At 41.4% G+C, this 18,483-nt stretch overlaps 1 protein-coding gene across 1 annotated transcript in view; it reads left to right on the top strand.

The window, feature by feature from the left end:
- Positions 1-18,483, top strand: part of POLD1 (DNA polymerase delta 1, catalytic subunit) — a 360,607-nt gene that overhangs the window by 170,326 nt on the left and 171,798 nt on the right. The window contains exons 18-19 of the mRNA XM_077457111.1: positions 15,856-15,951; positions 16,041-16,178. Coding sequence (XP_077313237.1) covers positions 15,856-15,951; positions 16,041-16,178 — 234 coding nt within the window. The remainder of the gene's footprint in view (positions 1-15,855; positions 15,952-16,040; positions 16,179-18,483) is intronic.

Consider the following 18,483-nt stretch of genomic DNA (forward strand, 5'->3'; position numbering starts at 1 on the left):
TGAGAGAGTAATGGCCGGTTCACACAGGGGGCGATGCGAGGCGACACGACTTGCCTCGCCGCGACCTCAGCGGCGACTTGCAAATGACTTCTGTATAGAAGTCAATGCAAGTCGCCCCGAGGTCGCCCAAAAGTAGTACAGGAACCTTTTTTCTGAGTCGGAGCGACTCGAGTCGCTCCTCTTAGAAGGGTTCCATTGTACAGAACGGGGGTGACTTGTCAGGTCGCGGCACGGCAAGTCGTGTCGCCTCGTGTTGCCCCCTGTGTGAACCGGCCCTATTTGTTCATAAATGGCAGAAATAAGCCCACATCTGTGGGGGTCAGATTTGCAAGCATTTTCAAAGACCGTAAAGTGTGGGCTTTGCATGTCAGTTGGTTTTTTGTGTTTCAAAAAAAAAATTATTTGGAGATATCAAAAGTTTTCTGTGGATGGAAGAGAATGTTTTGCGTAAGTCTGGGAAAGGTATGATATTTTGGGATTTGAAAAAAAGATGAACTCTAATCAAACCTACATCTGACTATGTTGAAAAATAATTTGGAAAGGACTATGCTGGCTAGAAGGAAGGGTTACGTAAGGAGAGGAGGGAATTTTGTTAGGATAGGAGTACAAATCTGGTTTTCAATCGATCCCAGATGGAAAGGCTGTGTTTAGTAATAGGATTTTTTTTTTTTCGCTGTGTTAGGAGTTAACCATAGTTAATTTGCTATTGATAGCGGATCACAGTCGACTGACTCCAATGATACCCATAGTGGAGTTTACTTCATAGCATGATATTTGGGTAATTGTGCTAGTTGTACTGCGTAGTAATATTTGGTGAAATCTGGCACACTAAGACCACCTCGAATACGTGTTGTAATATACATAGAAAATGTGAAGGGATCATTATGGGCAGCACTTTAAAGAGGTATAAAAGTTTAGGGAGGATAGGCATTTTGATCACTGTTATTCTACCCATCCATGACAGTGGTAGAGAAGACCAATTTGCTAAGAGTTTAGTAAGTTGTGTAAGCATATGTGGGTAGTTGACTGTGTAAAGATGAGTTGGATTTGCTGTAAAATTAATACCTAGATAGGAAATATGTGTAGTCGAGCAGACAAATGGGGAGAGGATCATGCAATTTGGAGAGTAGGTGGTAAAGAGATGTTTAGAGCTGTAGATTTGGGTAAATGTATTGTTAGGCCTGATAACTGTCCAAATTTGGAGAGAATGTCCATGAGAGGTGGTGCTGATAACAGGGGCAAAGTTAGAAATATCAGGACATCATTTGCAAACGGGCATAATTTGTGGTGATGGCCCCCACGTTCCAGGCCTTTGATATTTGGGTTTGATCAAATGAGGAGAGAGGGCAATGGGCATCCCCGTCTGGTACCTCTCTCGATATTAAAGGTGTCGGAACAGTGCAAGATATATAAACTTTTGGGTATTGATATAAAGTATCAATCCAACGCAAGAAACACTTTTCGAATCCCCATTGTTGGAGGATTGTATGTAGATAAGGCCAAGATAGCGAGTCAAAAGCTTTTCTCATATCTAACGAGAGGAAACAGTTTGGCTGGGCTGAGGAAGGGCTGGACGCAGCCCTTCCTTCTCTGAGCTGGCCGCTCAACTGTTGGCTAATTGCCAGCTCCCATCTTGCTCCACAGTTACTCAGCTGTTCATATCCTGCTCGTTAGTCCTGCCTACTTAAGCCATCCAGTCCAGAGGAGCTTTGCCTTCTCCTTGGTCAACATCACAAGAAACATCTCTTGCATTCCTGTTTAAAGACTGGCTTTGCCGACATCCCTTCTGGCTCCAGATCCTGCTTGCTGTTCCACTAGTTTGATCCCTGACGTCTGGCTTGGCTGACTATCCGTTCCGGTTACTGAACTCTGGTTCTGTTTGGACTACGTTTGTTCTTTTTAATTTTATTATTAAACGAGTGTGATTTAACTGTACCTCTGTCTCGGTCTGATTTCATGGTTTTTGACAGTAGGCGAACTCCATGAATTCAGAAGATGCAGTCAATCCATTTGTCAGTAATATTTTTTCCACATTGAATGAACTGGATCACCACATGAATCAGTTCGCCATGGTGTTACAAATGCTCCTGAGTCATACGGCTCACCTGGAGTCTCCACTGTGGCCGCCCGGTACAATCTATGTTGGAGGCTGACCGTGCTGCTGCACCAGTCTGTTCAGGCACCCGCCTTGAGTGTTATCTCTATAAAAGCTATGTCTGATTCTGCTTGAGATATACTTTAAGATGCTGCCCCAGGAATTCCCCATGGACAGAAGCAAAGTAGGTTTCATGATATCTTTGCTTTCTGAGAGAGCCTTGGCCTGGGCAAACCCTCTATGGCAGACGCAAAAACCTGTTTTCTTGAGCTAACCTGAGTTTGTGGCTTTGTTTAAAAGGGTATTTGATTTCACACTCCAGGACAACATGCTCTTTCGTTATTTACAAGTCCGCCATGCCACCCATGCACAATTTCCACAATCATCCTACCCGCAACTCACTCCTAACCCCATTATTTCCATAGCTAGAAGCACAGGCCCCAAAGGCCTTATTTCATCATATTACAACATGAAGTCCACCCCAGTATCCAGCAAAATTGCATATGCTCCAAAACCACTGTGGGGGAGGGACCTGGGCCCTCTCAAAGATGGAGAATGGGAGGAGGTGCTTGAGACATGCAGGGAGGCATCCCCCAGGCTGTCAGATAGACTATCCCAGATATATATACTAAACAGAGCCTACCTTACCCCCCTTAGAGTGGTGAGATGCAAAAGGATGTCCAGTGTGTAGTGTAGAAACCGGCACGTTCTTCCACCTTATATAGTCCTGCCCAAGGATACAGGGGTTTTTGAGGCAGGTAGTGACCTTTTTACACGACAACGTGGGAGCACCCATAGGACTGGACCCTAAGCAGTGTCTCCTGTGTATCTTCCCAGAAGTACCTGACAGACATACTAAAACATTCCTACAGGAAACTTTGTTTTCAGCACGAAAACGTATCGCCAGGAAATGGATCAGGCCAGTACCTCCAACACTGACAGAGTGGAAGATAGAAATTAATGTGACTCTACCATATAAAAAGTGCATCTACACCAGGGTGGAAGGCGGCTCAAGCGAAAGTGGGAGCTCGTTGGTAATCGTGATGCATCGCGGAATTGAATCGTTGACCAGGTAATCGAATCTTGAGACCAGTGAAGATGCGCACCCCCACTTAGGTGGCGTTTTTTATCCAGAAGGATAAGCCCCTGGTTTAGTTTACCCTTTTTTTGACTGAGTCTTCCATTGAGATACAGGCTCTAATCGACTCTGGGGCTGCAGGCCTGTTCATTGATGCTGCCTTTGTATCGAAGCACTCGATTCCGCTGCAGCTGCGTGACACTCCACTTGCCATTGAGGCTCTTGACGAGAGACCTCTACAGCCTGCCCATGTGTTCTTCACCATGGGATAATCCAGTTCCAAGTTTCCGCTGGTTATTGGTTATCCTTGATTACAGAGGCATGACCTCTCTTTTGATTGGCTCCTTGCTGAGGTTCTCTCCTGGTCACCACAATGCAGTAAGACATGCTTCCAGAAGGTAGCCAAGGTTCTGTGCACCTCTTCACTTTCCTCCCTGCCAGAGGAGTACTGCAATTTTAGCGATGTCTTTGATAAAGGTCAAGCCGGTAGTTTGCCTCCACACCGGCCATATGATTGTGCAAGTGACCTTCAACCTGGGTTCATACCAGAGGTGGGGGCTTGAGTCACATGACTTGACTTAAGTCAGACTTGAGTCACCTGTTTGAGGACTTGCGACTTGCTTGACTGAATTCAATAAATGACTCAACTTGACTTTGACTTGTCACTACTGACTTTCGACTTGACTTTGACTTGGGTTATATGACTTGTAATGACTTGGCAAGTTGGCACCATAACACTAACACTACCCCTAACCCTAATCACCACTAACACTCTAACCGTAAGCCGCCGTCAGCCTACCTGATCAGCGTGTCATGCAGACAGACGGCGGACATTGCAGTGTTCAAAAGCTCGTCTGTGATAGGCGGAACACTCAATTTCACAGAAGGCAGTGTTCAGCCTGTCATGGACTTCCTCATCCTCGTCCGTGTTATGAGGATGAGCGGATGTTCGTGAACACTGAATGCTGGGAAATTGAGTGTTCCGCCTATCACAGACGAGGAGGAGGCGCGGTTTTTGAATACTGCAATGGACGCCGTCGATCAGGTACACGGCTGCCTGACAAAGTTTATAATATACTGTATAATTTAATATAAAGTAATTATATATATATATATACAGTACAGACCAAAAGTTTGGACACACCTTCTCATTCAAAGAGTTTTCTTTATTTTCATGACTATGAATATTGTAGATTCACACTGAAGGCATCAAAACTATGAATTAACACACGTCCAATTATATACTGAACAAAAAAGTGTGAAACAACTGAAAATATGTCTTATATTCTAGGTTCTTCAAAATAGTCACCTTTTGCTTTGATTACTGCTCCGCACACTCTTGGCATTCTGTTGATGAGCTTCAAGAGGTAGTCACCTGAAATGGCTTTCCAACAGTCTTGAAGGAGTTCCCAGAGATGCTTAGCACTCGTTGGCCCTTTTGCCTTCACTCTGCTGTCCAGCACACCCCAAACCATCTCGATTGGGTTCAGGTCCGGTGACTGTGGAGGCCAGGTCCTCTGGCGCAGCACCCCATCACTCTCCTTCTTGGTCAAATAGCCCTTACACAGCCTGGAGGTGTGTTTGGACTCATTGTCCTATTTGAAAAATAAATGATGGTCCAACTAAACGCAAACCGGATGGAATAGCATGCTGCTGCAAGATGCTGTGGTAGCCATGCTGGTTCAGTATGCCTTCAATTTTGAATAAATCCCCAACAGTGTCACCAGCAAAGCACCCTAACACCATCACACCTCCTCCATGCTTCACGGTGGGAACCAGGCATGTAGAGTCCATCCGTTCACCTCTTCTGCGCGTCGCACAAAGACACGGTGGTTGGAACCAAAGATCTCAAACTTGTACTCATCAGACCAAAGCACAGATTTCCACTGGTCTAATGTCCATTCCTTGTGTTCTTTAGCCCAAACAAGTCTCTTCTGCTTGTTGCCTGTCCTCAGCAGTGGTTTCCTAGCAGCTATTTTACTATGAAGGCCTGATTCACACAGTCTCCTCTTAACAGTTGTTCTAGAGATGTGTCTGCTGCTAGAACTCTGTGTGGCATTGACCTGTTCTCTAATCTGAGCTGCTGTTAACCTGCGATTTCTGAGGCTGGTGACTTGGGTGAACTTGTGACTCTTGGTCTTCCTTTCCTGGGGCGGTCGTCATGTGAGCCAGTTTCTTTGTAGTGCTTGATGGTTTTTGCCACTGCACTTGGACACTTTCAAAGTTTTCCCAATTGTTCAGACTGACTGACTGACTGACCTTCATTTCTTAAAGTAATGATGGCCACTCGTTTTTCTTTACTTAGCTGCTTTTTTCTTGCCATAATACAAAGTCTAACAGTCTATTCAGTAGGACTATCAGCTGTGTACTGTATCCACCTCCTGCACAACACAACTGATGGTCCCAACCCCATTTATAAGGCTTGAAATCCCACTTATTAAACCTGACAGGGCATACCTGTGAAGTGAAAACCATTTCGGGTGACTACCTCTTGAAGCTCATCAACAGAATGGCAAGAGTGTGTGGAGCAGTAATCAAAGCAAAGGGTGGCTACTTTGAAGAACTTAGAATATAAGACAAATTTTCAGTTGTTTCACACTTTTTTGTTCAGTATATAATTGGACATGTGTTAATTCATAGTTTTGATGCCTTCAGTGTGAATCTACAATTTTCATAGTCATGAAAATAAAGAAAACTCTTTGAATGAGAAGGTGTGTCCAAACTTTTGGTCTGTACTGTATATATATATATATATATATATATATATATATATATATATATATATATATATATATATATATATATATATACACATACACACACACACACACACACAGTGCCTTGCGAAAGTATTCGGCCCCCTTGAACTTTTCAACCTTTTGCCACATTTCAGGCTTCAAACATAAAGATATAAAATTTTTCTTTTTAGTGAAGAATCACCAACAAGTGGGACACAATTGTGAAGTGGAACGAAATCTATTGGATTTTTGAAACTTTTTTTTAACTAATAAAAAATGAAAAGTGGGGTGTGCAAAATTATTCGGCCCCCTTGCGTTAATACTTTGTAGAGCCACCTTTTGCTGCGATTACAGCTGCAAGTCGCTTGGGGTATGTCTCTATCAGTTTTGCACATCGAGAGACTGAAATTCTTGCCCATTCTTCCTTGCAAAACCGCTCAAGCTCAGTGAGGTTGGATGGAGAGCGTTTGTGAACAGCAGTTTTCAGCTCTTTCCACAGATTCTCGATTGGATTCAGGTCTGGACTTTGACTTGGCCATTCTAACACCTGGATACGTTTATTTGTGAACCATTCCTTTGTAGATTTTGCTGTGTTTGGGATCATTGTCTTGTTGGAAGATAAATCTCCGTCCCAGTTTCAGGTCTTTTGCAGACTCCAACAGGTTTCCATCCAGAATGGTCCTGTATTTGGCTGCATCCATCTTCCACTCAATTTTAACCATCTTCCCTGTCCCTGCTGAAGAAAAGCAGGCCCAAACCATGATGCTGCCACCACCACCATGTTTGACAGTGGGGATGGTGTGTTGAGGGTGATCTGTGTTGCTTTTACGCCAAACATATCGTTTTGCATTGTGGGCAAAATGTTCGATTTTGGTTTCATCTGACCAGAGCACCTTCTTCCACATGTTTGGTGTGTCTCCCAGGTGGCTTGTGGCAAACTTTAGACGAGTCTTTTTATGGATATCTTTGAGAAATGGCTTTCTTCTTGCCACTCTTCCATAAAGGCCAGATTTGTGCAGTGTACGACTGATTGTTGTCCTATGGACAGACTCTCCCACCTCAGCTGTAGTTCTCTGCACTTCATCCAGAGTGATCATGGGCCTCTTGGCTGCATCTCTGATCAGTCTTCTCCTTGTCTGAGCTGAAAGTTTAGAGGGATGGCCAGGTCTTGGTAGATTTGCAGTGGTCTGATACTCCTTCCATTTCAAAATGATCGCTTGCACAGTGCTCCTTGGGATGTTTAAAGCTTTGGAAATCTTTTTGTATCCATTACGGCTTTAAACTTCTCCACAACAGTATTACGGACCTGCCTGGTGTGTTCCTTGGTCTTCATGATACTCTCTGCGCTTTCAACAGAACCCTGAGACTATCACAGGGCAGGTGCATTTATACAGAGACTTGATTACACACAGGTGGATTCTATTTATCACCATCAGTCATTTAGGACAACATTGGATCATTCAGAGATCCTCGCTGAACTTCTGGAGTGAGTTTGCTGCACTGAAAGTAAAGGGGCCGAATAAATTTGCACGCACCACTTTTCAGTTTATTTGCTAAAAAAGTTTAAAATATCCAATAGATTTCGTTCCACTTCACAATTGTGTCCCACTTGTTGGTGATTATTCACAAAAAATTAACATTTTATATCTTTATGTTTGAAGCCTGAAATGTGGCAAAAGTTTGAAAAGTTCAAGGGGGCCGAATACTTTCGCAAGGCACTGTGTGTGTGTGTGTGTGTGTGTGTGTGTGTATGTATGTATGTGTATATGTGTGTGTGTATATATATATATATATATATATATATGTGTGTGTGTGTGTGTGTGTGTGTGTGTGTATATATATATATATATATATATATAATATATAATATTATAAAAAAAAAATAGTATACTAGGTAGATAAAAGGTGGGAGTTGTGAAGTTTTAGACACTGATAAATCTAAAATGTAAGAGAAGCTACTAAAAATAAAAAGAGAAAAAAAAGGGAGAGGGGAGAGAGTAAGCTCCTAAGTGAAGGGAAATATCCAAGGGATAGTGCAAGAACACTAGTCCGGGAATACTAGGGCTGTGGAAATTAAAGATTAATTTCTTGATTAATCGATTAATTTTTTTGATCGATCAAAATTCTTTTGATCGGTACTCACCTCTCTGCCGGCTTCAGGGAGTTCCGTCGGAGATCCGGTGATGTCACGGACATCGGCGTCACTGGACTCCTCCCGCCTTCCCCAAGTGCCTCTGTATGCTAATGAAGGGAAGGGGGAGGAGTCCAGTGACGGCGACGTTCTGATTAAGCATGACGTCACCCGCTGTTGCCCTACGGAACTAAAACTATTGTCAGCTTTACATTCTATGCTTTTATCATCTCTATGTGAGTAGTTTGTGTTTGAACACAAAAATTACATCTTATACTTAAGCGGTAAGCACTTAGATCTTTTCTTTCTACCCATGACCTGGTGTCCTTGCTGAGATCTACGGAGAAGTGAGAGAAGTTTATGGACCGTGTTAACCCTTTTGATACCTGCTTGTATGACCACCTGTTTGCTCAGGGAGGTGGAGGGATTGTCACGCTACAGATTGAATTTAAAACGTATTTGTGTGGGCTGGGAAGTTAAGTCGTGGATTGTGGAAACTAACTAGTGTCGGGTGATTGTGTATAGTGTATACCACATTGACTAATGCAGAGTTGCAACGCAAGGAGATCAGCTAAAAGTAGTTGGATCTGTATGTGAAATTAGTCGATTAATCGAACATGAAAATTTTAATCAGTAACAACCCTAGGGGATGCAAAAAAGTCCAAAGAGTGTCCAGACAACAGAGTTGGGCACTCAAGGAAACTGTGGAGGCGCAGTGGCTGTCTCCGGGACTACGACAGCCAACAAATAAATTCTACATATAATAAACTAATAGTCTGACAAATAAATGAAGCAACTTGAAGGAAGTTATAAAGTAGGGTAAGATTGTCATAACTAAGGTAGTAAGTCAGAGTTTTTATAAATGAGTTTAGATATAACTCTTAACTATATAGTTAGAGGAAAACTATATAGCAGATAGAACTAATTAACTAGGAGGTATACTGACTAGGTAGAGAACCCAATCAATTTATTGTTAAACTTCCTTATAGAGAAAGTATAAGATTAATATACTAGTATAAGTTTTATAGCTAAAAAGTTGTGCCATCCAAGAAAGGTTTTTTCTTTTTTTTTTTTTTTTTTGTTAGGCACAACCCAAAGCACATTTTTCATTGTTGGCTTTTTCCCCACCCCTTGGTGCTGCTCAGTTCTGTTTACATTCAACCTGTTGCATTGGAACGGAGTGCTCCGTGTTTGATTAAAATGGAGCACCTGTTTGATATAAGAAAAATATCAGATTTCATATGCATTTTCTAAATTTACTCAAAAGTACCTCATTGTCTCAGCCTCCTATAATGCCCTGCAGAGCTGTACTTGGACAATATAGGTCAGTATTGGAGCCAATCAACTTCATTTTCTTAGTAGTGCAGAGTGCTGGATAAAGGAAGGATCGGACTAAGCACAGAAACAACTTTATACTTTAGCTGTGCAGGTGCTCCACCGATCTCCAATCGGCAGCCTGTGGTGTGTATTGACCAAACTATGTTGCTGCTTCAATAGAAATTGAGTTTTTGGCTGTGCTATATGGCTGATGTGCCTGGAACACAAAACTGGAAGTTTAGAATTACAGGAGCACAAGATTTGGAAAGTAAAAACTGCTTTACCAAATCTCCTAGAACTAAATTAGCTGTTAACCCATGCAATATGGGCTATAGGGAAGGAGTGTTTCTGGTGTTCCACTTTACAATACCCAGTGGCAATTAGGCCTCATGCACATATATTCTATGCAGGCGCAAAATCAGCTTTTGTTCTGTTCCATACGGCGCATGTGCAGTACAAGCCGGGCACTTCTCGACAGAACACCAGTCCTGCATGCACATAGGACATTCCCCCCCCGAATGCCTTTCCTCCCGGCAGGAAAATGCTCCCTAAGGCCGGGTTCACACTATAGCGATGCGGGAACGCCGCGAATCCGCGGCGTTTACCCGCATCGCACACCTCCCGCCGGCAGTTCACACTGCCCTATGCGGGCGGCTGGGAGTGTCAATGTTATGTTAATGACACCCCCAGATCCGTCGGCGATCCGATTCTGTTGCGGACCCAAAAAAGGGTCCCGTGCGAGTTTGCTGCGGGAGCGATGCGAATTCAGCCATACTATCTGTATGGCTGAACTCGCATCGCTACGGAGATCGGATGTGATTTGCTGTGCGAATCACATCCGGATCTCCCCCCGCAGCGGTGTGAACCGGGCCTAATAAAAGCTGAATTTTTACGGTTTAAATGCGTTGAGGTGCATCAAGCATTTGAACGTTTATGGATTCCATTGATCAGAATATTAATTTATTCTGGTCATTGGAATGAATGAACACTCGAGCATTAAACCCGTTTAGAGTTTAGGTGCATCAAAAGTTTTTCTGTCCAAAAGCTCCCCTCCTGAACACGCATGTAAACATTCCTCTTCTAATAGACCTGTAAACACCTATGTGTGCATGGCTAATGTCGAGGTGCATTTACAGGCTGAAAAAAAAGTTAAACGCCTGTAAAAGCAGCATTTTATTTAAAAGGTAACAACTTTCATGGAAAAAAAAAAGTGCAAAGAAAAAAATACATATACAATTGCGACACAAGTCTTATTGTAATTGAATATTATAAAAAATTACCTTAGGCCTCTTTCACATGGGACGTATCCATGATGATCCACCCCGTGGACATCCACTTGCTCAGTGGGGATCGCTCCGTCGATCCCCACTGAGCAGGAAGATGACAGGTCAGTCTCTGCACATTGTGCAGGGACGGACCTGTCTGAGCGCTGCTCTCCCCTATGGGAGATCGGATGACAACGGACCGCAGTCTGTCGTCACCTGATTCGCTCCGCAGACGGATGGAAAAAATAGGTTTTTCCTCCGTCACGCTTTTTCGGAGCGGGTCGGATGTCGGCGGACATGTCACCGCTGACATCCGACACTCCATAGAGGTCTATAGATCATCCATTCAGGCCCGCCTAAAAAACTGACAGGCAGACCTGAACGGATCGTTCGTGTGAGAGGCCTAACCCTTTCAATCTGCAGCTCTGTCATTTATTTTTTATTTTTTATTGCCACTTCAGTGAACACTATCGAGAGACTTGAATCAACTCTGATGTTCATCGTTGTCCCTTCTCGTTTCAACATCATTGTAGCATTTATTACTTGCATATATTTAAATGTATATATATATATTTTGTTTCGCTTTTACATTTCTGGGGCTACCAACGTGGCCACTTACAGTATAAAAGTGTTTGCAGACTATTGTCTCTCCCCCCCCCCCCCAATTCCCCCCACCCACTTCCCTCCCTTAGGTCTCTCCAAATACCTAAAATAAAGCATATTAAGGTCCTTAATCGTACTATCATTCTTCTGTCATCCTGTCAACATATCTCAGTGATTTCTTATATTTTTCCCAATCTTCGCATCTTTTAACAAACCCTGCTTCTCCTATTTCTCCGCTATACTTCAATAGCTCTAGATTATAAATTTGATTTTACCAAACCAACTTTTCAGATAAGGACTCTCGATCTTTCCACTGGTGGGGGATTAAGCTCTTTGCTGCGTTTAGGAGACATTGTATCAATGTTCTCCTGTATTGTTTTGTGGACATGCAAACCCTAGGCTCTTCTGGTATTTTAGTACCCAGTATTACTTAGATTATTGATGGTACTCCTTTCCAGAATGTTTTAATTTTAGAGCATGTCCACCATATGTGGAACATAGATCCTATTTCTGAGCAGCCCCTCCAGCATAAATTAGAGACCCCTCTGTGAAATTGGTGTAGTCTATCTGGAGTTAAGTACCACCGTGCCATACACTTGCAGTTCATTTCCAGTAGGCTACAATCTGCTGAGATCGCATGTGGCATCCTTGGTAGTTTATACACCTCTGTCTCTGTACTTCCTGTCCCAAACTCTTCGTCCCATTTTTTAATAAATGAGGGGGGCTCCAGTGTAAAGTAACCTGTGTCGCATAGTGGTATTAATGGGGAGTTGTAATCCCAATTTTGTTTTTTGTGAACCCTATCCCAGGTTGCCATAGCTATCTGTGTAATCATGTGCGTATGTCCATCTAATTCTCTGTGTCGGGATCCATATTACTTTACCCAGAGGAGCTCTACTAATCCCACTTTCTAACTTAACCCACCTTTTTTTCTTTATTATCTTTTACCCATTCAACCACTCATGCCAAAAGAATTGGGTATTAGTAGTTTTTAATATCGGGTACCCCCAGACCCCCTTGTTATTTATCTCTTACGAGAATTCCCAGACTTATTTGTGTGTTTTTTATGCCTCCAAATAAACCTACGGAATAACAATTTATTTTTTTTTTTTTTTTTTTATATTTCTGGGATTGGGATTGGTATAATTTGTATTTTATTTAATATTTTTAGGACGTATTATCTTCAGACAGTTTATGCTATCAATCCAAGATCTTTGTCTAGAAGCTTAACTCTGTTTTAATGTCATTCATTAGCGGAATAACATTTTGTTGGTACCTAGTATCAAAAGTAGATGGGAAGTCCTCTTTAAGCATTTGTGCTTCCTGTGGGGCAACATTTATATTTAAGATTTCTGATTTTGAGGGATTCATTTTGAAATTTGATACTTCTCCATACATTTTTAATGTGTTCAGTAGATTGGGGAGGGATATCCTGGGACTAGTGACATAAAACAAAACATCATCGGCGTATGCAGATTATGTACTTCATTGTCCACCTGTAATCCCTTAATGTCGGTTCAATCTTACCCTAGCCAACAATGGTTCCATTGATAGGATAAATAATAAAGGGGACAGGGGGCAACCCTGCCGGGTCTCGTTAAATCAAAGGGCCCTGATAGGGACCCATTGATCTTGACCCTTGCTGTGGGGTGCTTATAAAGGGCGTTTATCCAGCTTATCATCTTGGGGCCAACTCCAAATGCCGCCATTGGCGCGTTGTTCAGTCGCTCGGTTCTCAGTGCAGAGGCAACGGGAGACAGCATCCACCTAGGTAAGTATGATTAGGAGACACCCCCCCCCCCCCCCATACTTCTATTCTAATCTGCAACAAAAAAACCCCTACAATGTACATAGATCACCTAGAAGGGATTTTTTTTTTCCCAATAAAGGTGGAGTTACTTTTCAAGCCCTGTGTGTATGAGACCTAGGAATGAAAGAACAGCTGGCTGGCTGATTAAAAAGAAAAAGATCCAGCTATGGTCAGCTTTAGTAAGTAAACAGAAATGTCCCGAACAGAGGTTTTCACCCTCCCTATAATCTTTAAAAAAAATCCTGGTGTTTTACATGATTAACTTTGCTTTAAACTGTTAAGTCTCTTTGCATTTGAACAATATATATAGGGGCATATTTATAAAGCAGTGAATGTCCCATTCACCAAACATGTACATCAGATGGATAACTCAAAACCGATTAAACAAGATAGCTACACATGCAGTAAATGCTTAGTGAAAGTCGCATTTAAGGATTTAAAAATATACCCCATAAATCTATCTTTTTTTTTTCTTACTGAGACTGGCCCCTTTGTGTCTTAGGGGGGGGGGGTGGGGGTCCTTAATGTGTATCTACATTTTTGGGTAAAGGTTAAAAACCCTGTCAGGGTGATTTCCCTTATGGTGTAATGGTGAGAACCTTTTTACCGTACCTGCAGTACCGACTATAGATAGATCTACGCTTAGAATTAGAACTCTAACAATTTCCCCTCAATTTTGGATATAGTGGGAGAGGCTGGTTTTATTCTTTTTCACTATCTCTGTGACACAGGCATTGAGGGGGAACTCCTTATTGGGGACAGGCAATCTGAAAGAGGTTCTGACTTTGCCTAATCTATCCCAAATGTAAAATAGTGGCCTGGAGCTCTAGTAAAAACCTTCAACTAATGTAGGGACTCTGTAAAATTAGTTGCTGCTTTTTAGATAAACATCTTTTAGAATGAAGAAGTTCTGTTACATTACTTAAAGGTATTATGTAATAAGTTTTTAGATGAAAGTATCTTGTGTACATCAGCAAAGCGATAACATTGCTATGTGGTTTTGTTTTTGAAAATTGACTTGCAGTCTTAGGAGGGAGGATGGAGAGCAGTACACATTTCTTAAAGCTAAATGGCTAATTACACAGTATTACATACTATACTTAAAACTGCCAAAACATTTTTCTTTTGCTAAGCTAGTCTGCTGCTCAACCAAGCCCTAGACCTCTCTGTACATTGTACTGCCAGTGAATTGATCTCCTGGAAGACTTTGATTGCAGATAGGCAACACCCCTGGGCCATGGCCTACAACCGTTTGTCAGAGTATTTCCTGTGATTTGTATAATATATATATTTTTTTTTTTTTATTTCCTATGATCTTCAGCTCCATCTTGTGGCCATAATATGGCATTTTCCTAAATGACTCCTGTCCGGAATATACCACATTATGGCTACTAGATGGAGCCAATTTTTTATTAATAGAAACCCGAAGAGTACCATTTGTTTGTCACAGTTGAAAGTAAGAACAGTTTAAACTTTTTAGCAATTTTAGAAAATCATGGCTGGCAGCACAGTGAAATAGAACATTAAAGTAAAAATACGGGCAACATAAAAAGTTACATGTATGCTGCAGTCTGTCACTAGTTAGTATCAGCACAGACATTTTTGTTTTCTGAGTTTCCTCAAAACATTTTCTCTCCTAAACCTACCAATGGATCTGTTATTTTTTTCCACTTCTTTAACTGAGCAAAATATCCAGTACATGTTAAGGGGGTTGGAACAAACCATATGACATTGAAAGGTGTGCTGACAATAGTCAGCTTGTGTTACTGATGTTTAAACCAAAAGTATAACATTAAAATCGTATCCAGGGATAATCAAAGCGAAGACTGAGTTGTGAAGTTTTTATATGCAACTATTTATTTTACTAGTATCATTTTAACTACTGTGTATACAAATATCCTTTTTTTTTGTATGTATTGAGCCTTAATTTGTTTTTAAAAAATACCCCCCCACCTTTTTTTTAATCAAGTAGAGAAATAGACCGAATGCATAAAGAAAAAAAAAATGTTTGCATGTAAGGTGTAGTGCATTTTGTGTAATGAATACTATTCAAATATAAAACCCCTTTCACAACAAGGCAGTTTTGCAGGCGCTATATCGTTAAACATATTGCCTGCGATCCGCCCTTAAACAGCTGCACCATTTTCTCCAGAGTGAAAGCCTGAGGGCTTTCACACCAGAGCAGCGCGCTGGCAGGACATCAGGAAAAGTCCTGCCGGCAGCTTCTTTGGAGCGGCGAAGGAGCGGTGTGTTTACCGCTGCTCCCCATTGAAATCAGTGGGGCAGCACGGCTATACCACTGGCAAAATGCCGCTATTGCGGGTGATTTTAACCCTTTCTCGGCTGCTAGCAGCCGAAATGTGGCACAAATCATAAAAATAGCAGCGTTTTACTGCCGATGCTATGGGCGGCGCAGTGTGAAAGGAGTGTTAATGTTTTATCCTATTTCTACTAACTGCAGTTATTTGTAGTTCTTAATACATACAGTAGCTGATTAATATACGATTGCATATAGTTTAGTTTTTTAAATATTAAAGGCGAGCTTTATGTATGGGCAATTTTGCATATGCAGTTTTCCTTAAAATAACAGAAATGCTGTGTGTTAGGCCACAGGAATTAAGAGCTGAGTGCATTTCTGTCAAATCCTTGGGTATTTTTCTGTTCATGCAGAGTCTTTGAAGAGGTAAATTTGGGAAAATGTGCATGTACTGCATATGTTGTGTGGGTGTGTGCTTTTTTTTTTTGCTTTTGACATATTGTACAGCAACATTTCAATCAGTATTTTTAATATGGAGATTTATTTTTATCTGCTTTGTAGAGTGTCACTGGCTTTGGAAGACAGATGATTGAGAAGACCAAGCAGTTAGTGGAATCAAAATATACTCTTGCCAATGGGTACAAAGCAGATGCCAAGGTGAGAGCTCTGTGATTTTTTTCTTTGTCAGGCCTCTGGTCCAAAGTAAGAGAGAGATTCCCATAACTGATGTCTGTGTTTCCCTTCAGGTCATCTATGGTGACACAGACTCTGTGATGTGCAAACTGGGAGTGCAGACTGTGACTGAAGCCATGGAGATAGGAAGAGAGGCAGCTGAATGGGTATCTAGTCACTTCACTCCCCCTATTAAACTGGAGTTTGAGAAGGTTTGTATCTGTCAATATTGCCAGCATCTCTGAGCTTGGGCACATTGTATAAGCCTTATCTTGGCACTCCTAGGCTTAGGGTGAGCATACATGATCCAGTCACATTTTAGGATAGGTAAACTCTTCAGTGCCATATAAATTTGCAAGGTCACCTATGCCAGTCTTACCAAGTTTAGGTTGGTGCAGAGAGAAAATAGGAGAGAGGCAGTGGCAAACATTTCTGATATGAATTATCTTAAAATGGATAGCAAGCTGGTTTACATATCAGACCAACTATACTACAAATTGATATGATTATAGTTAAAGAAGTTTTACTTCATTTTCATTAATTAAGGACCGAGCCTCTTTGAGATTTCTTAATTAAAAGTTAAAAACTGTTTCTTTTGTTTTTTTGCTAGAAAATTACTTAGAACCCCCAAACATTATACTTTTTTTTTCTTCTTATACCCTAGAGAATAAAATGGTGGTCGTTGCAATACTTTGTCACACTGCGCAGCGGTCTTACAAGTAAACTTAGTCCAATTTTTTTTATATTCAGAAAATCAACAATAAAAAGAAAAATCCACCGCTCCAGGCTGATCCACCAAGAAACTGGCCACTCCAAACAAAGCTATGAGTAAGCGCTAATTTTAGCGTGAAACGCATCAGCATTCCCTGTTCTACATTCCCTCTGCTGCTGTAACTCGTATGATGTGAAGGTTTTTTTGGTGGAAATAATAAAGGCACAACTTATTTTACCTGATCCGGAGTGCGGCTATCCAGAGTTTTTTCGGTTCCCCCAATTTTTTTTATATTGTGAAAGATAATGTTACTCCGAGTAAATTGCTACCCAACATGTCACGCTTCAAAATTGCGTCCGCTCATGGAACGGCAACAAACTTTTTCAAAAATCTCCATAGGCGACGTTTAAAAAATTCTACAGGTTGCATGTTTTGAGTTGGAGGAGGTCTAGGACTAGAATTATTGCTGTTGCTCTACCGATCGTGGCGATACCTCATGTCTGGTTTGAACACAGTTTTCATATGCAAGCGCTGCTCACGTATGCGTTCGATTCTGCACGCGAGCTCGTCAGGACGGAGCGTGTTTAAAAAAATAAAAATAAATATTCTTGTTTATTTTACCTTTTATTTTTACACTGTTCTTTAAAAAAAAATTGTCACTTTTATTCCTATTACAAGGAATGTAAACATCCATTGTAATAGAAAAAAAAAACATGACAGAACCTCTTAAATATGAGATCTGGGGTCAAATATCTCATATTTACACTCAAATGCAATTAAAAAAGTTGTAATTTAAAATAAAAAAAAAGCCCTTTAAGAGCTATGGGCAGAAGTGACGTTTTGATGTTGATCTTGTGGTGAATCCGCCGCAGGGACCACCATTATCGGAAATGGGACCGCTGGCCCAAAGAAGAGGATGCGGGGTTATGGCAGCTAGCTGCTGCCATAACCATGATATTGCTCTTCAAAGTTAGGACGTATATCGGTGGGCGGCAGTGCGGAAGTGGTTGAACTGCTTAGACAGTTCTTTGCTGTAAGAGCAGTGAGAATGTGTAATTCTCTTCCACAAGCAGTGGTTTCAGCAGGGAGTATAGATAATATCAAAAAACGATTAGATAGGCACCTAAACAACCTTAACATACAGGGATATACAATACAATAAACGCACACACACAGGTTGGACTTGATGGAATAATGTCTTTTTTTTTTTTCAGTCTCACCAACTATGTAACAATGCTGCACTCTGTGTTTTTCCCAGAGTGCATCACCTGCTGCTAAAGATGAGTGCAATCAATCAGCCCTCATTAAGTATTTGTCTCCTTGCTAGCAGTGTAGTCTGATCAACCAGGTCCATTCAACCGGGATGGATTGGAATGGGACAAAGTGATGCATGCACTTGGTCCCCTGAAAAAAAAAAAAGATTTTAAAGAGTGAAAGATACTTCTTCTTTAAGGTAACTTAGCCTGGCAGAATATCCTGAGGTCTCCTTCAATAGAAGAAAAAGGTGCTACTACCCCAGATAATGTAGAGATCCTCCTGAGCTGTTGGGTGCAGGATGTGCGACCGCTAACAAAGTAAAGGGATAGACAATCGGCAACTCCATACATGCTCTTAAAAGGGTCCAAATTTATTGTAGCTCTATAAAAGATGAATATATACTGCAGATGTTAACGTGTTTCAGCAATAGTCCCCTTGTACAAAACCTTCATTGGTCACAGAGATTTCCAATTAACTTAATGATTGTCAAATTGAAACTATGAAACCAGAAAGCAAGGAGGGTTAAAATTGTTCTCAACAAGCAAACA

Source organism: Lithobates pipiens, unplaced genomic scaffold, assembly GCF_037356315.1.
Source record: "Lithobates pipiens isolate NorthernLeopardFrog02 unplaced genomic scaffold, aLitPip1_a1.2 Scaffold_27, whole genome shotgun sequence".
Classification (NCBI taxonomy): domain Eukaryota; kingdom Metazoa; phylum Chordata; class Amphibia; order Anura; family Ranidae; genus Lithobates; species Lithobates pipiens.